The sequence below is a fragment of the Orussus abietinus genome, unplaced genomic scaffold, assembly GCF_000612105.2.
Source record: "Orussus abietinus isolate OABI.00-Male unplaced genomic scaffold, Oabi_2.0 scaffold80, whole genome shotgun sequence".
In the NCBI taxonomy this organism is placed as follows: Eukaryota; Metazoa; Arthropoda; class Insecta; order Hymenoptera; family Orussidae; genus Orussus; species Orussus abietinus.
The window spans coordinates 62,794-72,392 of record NW_019394321.1 but is presented as its reverse complement, the minus strand read 5'-3'; the positions used below and the strand labels follow the sequence as shown (position 1 = coordinate 72,392).

At 38.9% G+C, this 9,599-nt stretch overlaps 2 protein-coding genes across 2 annotated transcripts; both read right to left on the bottom strand.

Annotated features, from left to right (window-relative positions):
• Window positions 1-169: 169 nt before the first annotated feature.
• LOC105694510 (putative fatty acyl-CoA reductase CG8306) lies at window positions 170-3,562 on the bottom strand. Its single transcript, XM_012415243.1, has 7 exons — window positions 3,371-3,562; window positions 2,832-3,083; window positions 2,411-2,660; window positions 2,085-2,277; window positions 1,692-1,931; window positions 1,319-1,576; window positions 170-1,208 (listed from the first exon to the last, which is right to left on the bottom strand). The coding sequence occupies exons 1-7, from the start codon at window positions 3,560-3,562 to the stop codon at window positions 1,070-1,072; spliced, it is 1,524 nt and encodes a 507-aa protein (XP_012270666.1). The 3' UTR covers window positions 170-1,069.
• Window positions 3,563-4,691: 1,129 nt separating this feature from the next.
• Window positions 4,692-8,666, bottom strand: LOC105694479 (putative fatty acyl-CoA reductase CG5065). The gene is made up of 6 exons (XM_012415174.2): window positions 8,405-8,666; window positions 7,750-8,097; window positions 6,243-6,496; window positions 5,801-6,133; window positions 5,225-5,482; window positions 4,692-4,934 (listed from the first exon to the last, which is right to left on the bottom strand). The coding sequence occupies exons 1-6, from the start codon at window positions 8,597-8,599 to the stop codon at window positions 4,799-4,801; spliced, it is 1,524 nt and encodes a 507-aa protein (XP_012270597.1). The 5' UTR covers window positions 8,600-8,666; the 3' UTR covers window positions 4,692-4,798.
• Window positions 8,667-9,599: the final 933 nt, after the last annotated feature.

The following is a 9,599-nucleotide window of genomic DNA, read 5'->3' as shown; positions in this document are numbered from 1 at the left end:
ATTTGAATAATGAATTATATTTGGAAAATTTATTAAGCATTTATAGCGACCAGAAATAATCGATGCTCTTACGCTAACATGTTGTCAATCCTACAAGAATTGTAGGATACATAAATTGAAAAGGATCTATACCCAATCGCTACAAGTATTCAAATAATTACAATATGTATTTGTATAACAAGCATAAATATTTATTTTAAATGTTGGGATAAGAAAACATGTATAAATGAACACAACATGAAATTACTGGTTCAACTATTTAAAATAATAAAAAAAATGAGTGATCGCCAAAACAAGATCATCCGCTACTCGGAAAAAGTTCAACATTGACTTTTATGTCATAGGCACAAAGTTATCGGAACAAAAATGCAGCATGCCAGCTTTGTAAATTTCATGGAGTCTTCTCGTACTGATATCGTTGAGTTCTTGCCTACCGTTTCTAACTAGACCTTTAATATAAGTGACATGACCTTTCTATATCGACGAGTGTAATATCAAAATTATTAATTATTTGTGCAGTGTACTATAATACGAAATTCCGTAGTCAAGGCCCCTCCTGATTAAGTAATGCAATTCCCATATGCGACCATTTAAATTTGAAACATTTTTCAAATCAGATCAACTATTTAATTAACCCTAAAATAATTACCAACTTATCTCAATAATACAAGCTAATAAAAAAGTGACGACACACATTTTTTGTTGATACTAGCATGATACTTGTATAAAAATTGAATCATCGTAACTACATATCTTTACATTTCTGAAAACATGATAAACAAAAAAAAGTTAACATGTAAACAATGAGTGCGAGCCTTTTTAAAGTGCGGTACAATCACACCAAAAACTTATCGTTCATTCAATTCAATTGAACGTCATAACGCGTAATCTCTAAAATTGGCACCTTCTTCAATGTTTAAATTCAATGGTTATTCAGAAATGAGCCAATCGAAATTACGTACAACTAAAAATTAAATGCTGCATGATACATAAGGCACTAGCATACACTTGATACTTCCGTATCTAACAATAAAAAATAAAAATGAAGATCGGATTAGCTTCCAACTGCTCACAATTTACTGAAAAGTACGTAAGTGAAAGGAACGATTAAGCCAGTCTTAGTCCATGTCGACCCCAAGGAAGCTTTCACGATCCACCAAACGAGGCCTAAAAGTAACACTTGAAGTCCTAGGTGGGCAATGAGTAACCTGAAATTAAACCAAAGTCATTAACTAATATATATTTTAATACTTTAAACCTAGTAACTTTCGGAAAAATTATATCTATCACATGTCTAACGTCCATCGGTATCACTTACATCTTATCCTTGGCCCGAGCTTTCTCCAAATTTTTTGGACTTTCTTTGCTCAAATATTGCCGAACCCCCAGAGTCAATTTCTCGAAGAAATCTTGCCATACTAAAGGCCGGATATCTAATGGGAACGCACGTTTATCATCTGCTGATAAAGATTCGTGCAACTCCAGAGTACGAGGATTATAAAACTTCCATTCGGTGAAAATAAATTTCTCCAAACGATCCAATGAATTGTTTACATTGGTGTGCAACCGTACCAATCTAAAGCAAAAATGGATGTACAGAAAAACATTGAATGCACTTCTAATATTAATATTAATAGAAGAATAATGTATGGTAGATATGTCCCCAGTTTCCGGGGCAATTTCATACTTACATGGGACGGCCACCGGATATTCTTGTAATTGTATCAAGAATGTAAGCTGGTATCATGTGTACAAAGAAAGCTGAAATTTTGAACATCAGTATAGATGGAGATAATTTAAGATGCGGATACCAGACTGCACTTTTCAGTGGATACATATGTAAACACATGTTTACTTTATCTTCTATTGACTCCCATTTGAAAGGATTACAAGTACTCGATGTGCAGTGGTATACCTTTACGCCAGGACCACTGGAAAAAAAAAAAGTTTATCATAAATAAGTCAACCAATCTCAGTTAAAGAATAAATCATATTCACGCTTAGTTATATTTATAACAATTTACTAACAAAGAATTTTGTCTATCTTCAAACCATAATTAAGTCATAACATTAATTAATCGTACCTATCACGGTGAAGAGCATAGGCAGCTACGATTAGATGATTAACAACGACGTCCACTGGAATGTAATCGTAAATTAAATGTTTTGCAACGGGTAATCTTCGAACGACTCCCTTACTGGCTCCCATCAGAAAACCTTGGGGACCATTTTTCGAAATAGTCCATCCAGGTATTGGTTCTTTCCATGCTCCTAGGACTGCAAATATTTAAAGAGATCATTTTATAATTGCCAATGCAGTATTCAAATAACACTTTTTATTTAATGATTATAAAGCTGTAAAGATTTGTAAGTTAGGAATAATAATATCAGATATTATTTGTCAACTTACTCATTGATGGGCGAACAATAGAGGCAGGCAAACCGCTATTGAGGATTTCATGCTCTGCTAAATGCTTAGTAAATGTATAAGGATTAGCATGATTTTTTATCAACTTTGGCGTGATAGCAGTTAGTTCTTCGTCGTTCAGTTGCGAGCTCAATTTCAAAACTTCATTTACATCTGCTGGGGGAGGATAAATCTGTTCGTTAGCTTCTAGGATAGTAGAATTTACATAGGCACTAGATACATGTACGAGCGCCTGAAACATGGTATTTTAAAATGCATGTTAGTAAAATAAATGTGCAGACTCATAAGTTTTATTTCCAATTCTAGTTATTGGAAACATTTCTTGATCCGCAAGACTTTGATGGCATAAAAAAACTGTTACAAAAACATTATGCAGATCACTAGCATTCCACCAGTTGTTTACCTTGAGATCTCGGATTTCGTGACAGAGCTGAACAACTCTTCGTGTTCCCAGCAAGTTAATATTTACGGTCGATCGTAAGTCAGCTTGAAAGTCCAAAGTGGCTGCTGAATGAAACACGACTTGAACGTGTTCTACCAAAGTCAGTCTATCGATAGCTGACAGTCCTAGATTTTCCTCTCCGACGTCTCCGGCAACGGCGATTAGCTTTTTAAATGGATCCTGGCCAGCCTCCGCTTTCAGCATGTCAAAAACCTTAAAAGAGGAAATAACAAGAATTTACTTAATGTTACTTTCTGCAGATCTTTACTTGTTTCAGTCACGATAATACAAGATATTTATTATAGAGAATAATTACTGACAGTACTAAATATGGTATATGGTGACAAAAATGACACGTAAGAAAAACTTTTTGAACGGAGAGTACAGAGTCAGGAGACGACGTCTCAATGCCATTCTTAATCAAATTCAAAGCCAAATATTCAAACGGAATTATTTTAACAGAAATTATTTTAGCTTTCAAGTCGTGTATAGAACATTACAGGATTCTTAGTGAGCTCCTCCAGTCTGTCCTTGACAGAAATGCCCTTTTTCGACCTCACTAGCAAGTAAATATTCCCAATATCCGGGCAGCATCTCAAGAGTTTCTCGATAAGACAGATGCCAACAAAGCCGGTGCCGCCGGTGATAAAGACGGCTCTATTGCGGTAGAAATCTGGAACGCGCGATGCCATGGCAACGTGTTTGCGTGTCGGTCCGATACAAAATTGCACGCACTTTCCACGACGTTTTTAAAAAACGGCACAATTCGTGGAACAAACAATCCACTGCCGAGATGAACGAAGAACTGAGAGAAATCGCGGGCTGCGCCACGGGGAGATGCAGGGCGATGTGAATTCCAATGTTGCATGGGTTGCTCGCGGATGATCTCCCATGCCGAAATCGTGAATTACTTCCCTGCCTTCCCTCTATTCCCGGGAGACCAGGGTATACGAAACTCGTCGAGTGCGACAAAGAAGCCTTATGTAGGAGGTCTCTCAAATGCCCCCTTCCCACGCCGCCAGAGTTACCAATGAGTCGACCTTGTATGCCATAGAATCCGGTGCGAGATTTGGCAACGTCGTAAAGAGAATAGTAGAAAAAACACGAATTATTTAAAACAGGTTTCCCAAGCTTCTTTTCTTCGAGATTTGTCAAACGATTAATGTTTCCCATTGCTACCTTATAATCTTACAAAAATTTGAAAACACACCAAGACTTTCTTTAGATAACACTCTGATGATGATAGCGGAGTAAATCGAAACTGCAGGGATTGTTTAAAAATTATTTCAAAAGACAGTAAAGTGGAACGCCGACGTATTTGAAGCAGAGAAACGCTGCCGCCTGCTACTCGTACTTTCCTTCTCTCTCTGTATCTCTAATTGCCTATTTCTCTGTCTCTCTTTTTCTTGCCCAGTCCATTATCTTCTAGTACGGTAAAATAACCGATGGGCGAGAGAAGGATAGAGCGAGCGGCATTAGCGCTAGTTGGACGAAGACGAGACGATGCGGTCGAAGGGAAATTCAACTCGACGAGAGGATACCTGCGAGCACCTGTTTCGTAAGCGTGTCAAACGCGCGGAAGGACGTACTGACGGTCCCTACGTCGTCTCGTGTACGTTGACAAATGTAAAATGAAATAACGCGATGGTGTGCGCAAGTGAGAAGAGGCTGCGCACTTATGCAACGAACCTTCTTTCAACATTGACATTTTTTACCCTGGCGACGAGACATTCCTTTGCGCATTTAGGAAACATCATGAACATCATCAGCAGAACCCCTTCTTTCTCTATGAACCCGATATGATTCTACATGCACAGTGAATATACTTAAAATATATATTTCTCACAAATATAGCAACTACTTATGATTGATTTATATATTTACCACATTCAAATTGACATGAAATTGAATTTAAACTGCTGTCGCAGTTATAACCACGTTAAGAAAATAACTAGAGCTGCGCTGAGAAAAATTGCAACTTCGGAGGAACATCCTGATAGGTACAAAAATGTCCAGAGAAGGTAGAAAGATAAATATGGAGTAACGGCCGCAATTATCCTCAACCTGCGAACAAAAATAAGGATCGATTTGAAATTAACGAGGATGCTTGTTACCACTTCAAATAACCTTGGGTAACAGCTCGTCGGTACATGAGAATGATTTTGTTGCCGCCGATTTCCTTCGTCATATTGCTCGGAAAATATCGAATCAAATTTCTGATCGAGCATAATATCGATTACCTCTATCATTATAATAGAGACAAGTCATTATCTAGAATCGACGTTACCCTGAGATCATACAATCGAGGCCATTTACAATTAAAAATAAAATCGTAACGAAGACTGCAAAATTACCGAGCCATTTGTCTACATGCGCTTTCGGTACTTTCTGCAGGCTCCTTATGGAAATATCGGCGCATCCCAATTACACAGTTTTTAAAATATTCGCTCCAGTTTATCAGCGCAGGATCCATCGGATGTGCTTCTCTTTCCTCGGGAGACAACATGTTTATTAATGACAAAGTTCTCTTCCGGCTGAACACCCATTCGTTTTCTGCAAAATATGCAGTATATTTGCATCCTTTAATATATCTGTGCTGAATATCCACGAGCCTGGAAAAAAGTGAGAATGCGACAAGTTACATTTAATAAAACATGTAGCAAAAGAACAACGCACATTCCGCCGCTTTTTGCGTCTTAGAGGCGATTAAATCCACCGTACGAGTAAATGTTTTAAATCCTTAGTATTAGTCGCATCGACATTCTAATTAAAATTCTTAATCAAGGATTACTTAACGTGTGATTACAGTTAAACACTCGATATCGGGAGATTACTCAATGGTGGATTTAATCTTCAATTACACTATTTTTCGTTGATACAAGACGACCGACCCTTAGCAATAGGAGTACTTAATAAATTACAATGCTCACCCATTTTTACGTTTAGCCACAGTTCCCAACAAATCAATAACATGAGCCGGAAGTAATTGAAAGATGTACATGACGGCAGCGTTTCTGAAAAAATTCGATCTCGGTTTGGCATCGGGATACCAAACAACATTTTTGCAAGGCTCACTCCTTGAAAATTTAGTCACTTCTTCGCAGTATTTGCCCCATGTCGACGGATTCGACATGCTGGATGTGCAGTGGAAAATGTGGAGATCCGTAGGATGTCGAGCCGCGTACAAAGCGGATGCCAAAATCGTGGACACGACCATGTCTGCAGGAATAACATCTTGTCTGATATCAGGACGTCCCTGGAAACTGAAGGAGATCCAAAAAATAAACGAGAGACGCCATTTGCCCTATCCTCTAAAGAAGAAGAAAAAAGTTCATTCTGCAGGAGTGAAATCCGCAAAATAACTCAACTTACGTACGAAACAGTCCTTTCGTCACTCCAGCGATGAATGCACAAGCACCACTATTGACATTGTCTACCCAACCTGGTTTCGGTACTTTCCAGGTATTCAGAACTATACTTGGCCTCACTATAGCGAGAGGTACATGCTCCCTTTCTTTGGCCAACAGATTTTCGGCCATTTGCTTCGAGAACGTGTACGTATTCGGGTGGTTCTCTATGAATTCGGCCGTCCTCCTTTCGATCTCCTGAGAAGTCATGTTCTTCACCTAAAAGAGAAATTAATTCGTTATCGCATTTATTTTCGCACATTCAGGGATCAATCTCGAATTAATTCTGTCGAGTTTCTACCAAAGAAATATTTCGATAATTCCATGAATTTCACTCAAACGAATTGCCATTATTCCGCATAAATGTTGCATCCAGTTTATTCCAGTTTGAGTGAAATAATTATTCTTTGAATTAACAAAATATTTCTTCAGTTCCATTACATATTTTTCTCAATGCAGCGGCAAAGTATGCCGATCTTCCTCCTGTCCTACTAAACCTCGGTAGAACTATCGTGTTGTTCGTATTTTTGAGAGAACCGTACGCGAGTGATTTTCTCGCAAGATCAATGTACAGTTATAGTAATCGCTTCCTGTTGCTATGCGACATAGCTCTAATGCACAGGGATTCCTCAACAATTTCGACGTATCCTTTACGCAGGAAGTCTTCTAATCTACAGACTACAATTATTTGTACCAGTATTATCGATTCTATCGTACAGAAATTCTCTACGAATTTTATCGGGAATAAACATCGGAGCAGAAAAAGCCCTTATAAAATTCAAATCGACGATGAAAACGATGGATCCTGCGATCCGCGATGAACATTGTACCACTGCCTGCATGCAAATCAGGTGGACATTGATCTCAGACTGGAATATCCTCGTAACGAATAACAGAGAAATATTCCGCGTACGTTAATAGTCGTGCTCTTCAACATCTCAAATCTTCGCATTGACATTACATCGTGGAAAAGTCCCGAGTCACCAGCGCGGGAGTGACCTTCGACAATTTTTTTAAATAAAACTCGCCCGGTAAGAATTAACTCGCACTCTGTACCATCCAATGCACGCAGACGTAAGCAGTGACGCTACCGCATAACAAGAATTTTTTTTCTCTCGAGATAATGATACAAAAACCTAATTCGGAATTCGCATGAACGTAGAAGGGTTCGAAAGCCAATGACTAGTTACAAAACCTCAACCAATCGTTATTCAACACCTTCAACGTTATTTGATTAAAATCGTCCGCCAAGCATGAATTAAACATGGCCTCAAAGCTGATAAGTTCTCAGCAAGAAGAAAAGAAAAAAGTGTCTAAATGCTCGCGATAAAAATTAAAATGAATTAATCCATGCAGCTCGATGACGATGTCGAGCTCATTTTTTGCAGTTTCAAGACGGATAACTTAACGGAAGTGACAAATTGTCAGAATTAATTTTTAATCTACTTTTTCCTTAACGGATTGACACTAACCGTATGAATAAAATCAACCGAATCTATTCCTGTTGGGTAAAGTTTCTCGTCCAATCGAGAAGTGCCTACGGTGCAATTCGCATACGCCGTCGATACGTGAACCATGGCACGTATATTCGGCATATTTTTTGCCAAGCCGAGGACATGTCGAGATCCGAGGAGATTGATCCTTGTGGCCATTTCTAGCTGCGCGGCGAACGAGATGAAAGCCGCCGAGTGCAGCACCAGGTTGCATTTCGAAATTAGGAGATTGCTGTCCGCCGACGAGAGGCCGAGTCCTTCTTCCGTAATGTCTCCTGGAATTACCTGTACTCGCTTCAATCTCTCTGGATCTACATCTGAAAACAACTACGCCCAGTGTTGTGACAGTTACGATGATTTTCCGTCATGTTAGTTCTAACTTCTAGGCCTTGCATACTAAGAACAAAAATTCATTGAACCAAAGAAATATTTTTTTAATTCCAAGAATAATTATTTCACTCGAATCAATTGTCACAATTCCGAGTAAATGTTGCATCCGATTTATTCGAGTTTATTTGAAGGATCAGACTTTTTGTAAATAATGTTTACGATGTGCACGGTTTTTTATCGTCTGAGGAATCTTGGTATGCGAGCACCCAGGAATGTAATTAAGAGAAAAAGTGATAACGCTTACCGGAGACGAAAGTATCTCGTTAAACCTGACCTGAGGATCGACATGTTGTCTTTTCCTCACAAGGACGAATACCTTTTCCGGTCCAGGACCAATCCTGAGTATTCTCTCCAACAAAGTACCACCCACAAATCCAGTTACTCCCGTGAGAAGTATGCAGCTGTTGGATATTAAATCTTGTATGGATTCTAGCTGCATCCTGGCGGGACAGAAATGGTAAAATATTAATATGTAACCGAAAGCACGACTTCCGACGTAGGTACAATGGCCGAAGTTGAACTGCGACATTATTAAACTGCACATTGTCAGTGACGAAACGCCGTGAAGGCAAAATGCTCACGTCCGCAAATTCCTGGCTAAATTTTCATAGTATCAAGGTCTGAGATTTTTAACATTTTCTGTAATCCCCCCGAATCCTTAAACAAATTTCACCAATTTATATATTTTAACGAGTGGAGTAAATGTACCATTTCACCTGCATACTTTCTCAAAAATCCTCTTTTTATCATTACTCCTAAATAATGCACCGTTAAAAATATTTCGCTATTTCAATGTTTACTAAAAATTAGAAAACTCGTAATGAAAACCTAAAAAATGTATGTTATCATACATTTCAAAAGACACTATTTCTACGTGAAAATTCCTACAAAAGTATTCAAAATTTTAAACAACCACGCACGTACGCGCAATTACGGGGTGTAGCGGGCGACATCAGCGGCGAAATTGTAAACTAACTTCGGCAACTGCGTCGGTAAAGCAACTTGATTTGGCAGAGATGAGTTGGGAGATTGCCATAATGGTAAGCCACCACCGTCAACTGCCGCATGGTATTACCATTACGAATACGTGAGCCGCCGACGGCAACTGGTAGATGGCACAGCCATCGCGAGTGCGCGAGCCCCTACCAGAAATTCGTTGCGTCGCCCTTGGGGGCAAAAAACGGTGAAAGCTAACGTACGAAACCAGAGGGCAGCACACGATGCGATCGCGCGACCCTGCCCGTGAGCAATCTCCCAACTCATCTCTGACAAGAAACGGAACGGGCGCCATTTTGAATCAGGGTGTGGTTAATAAAAATTCACCCTTCGATACAGTTTCAATATAAATAAAATCTAAATTAAAGCTATTACCCAGAAAATAATGTAAAAACGTCCTTTTGAAGACAGGATCACCGATCGCATCAAGATCGTCAGGTTTT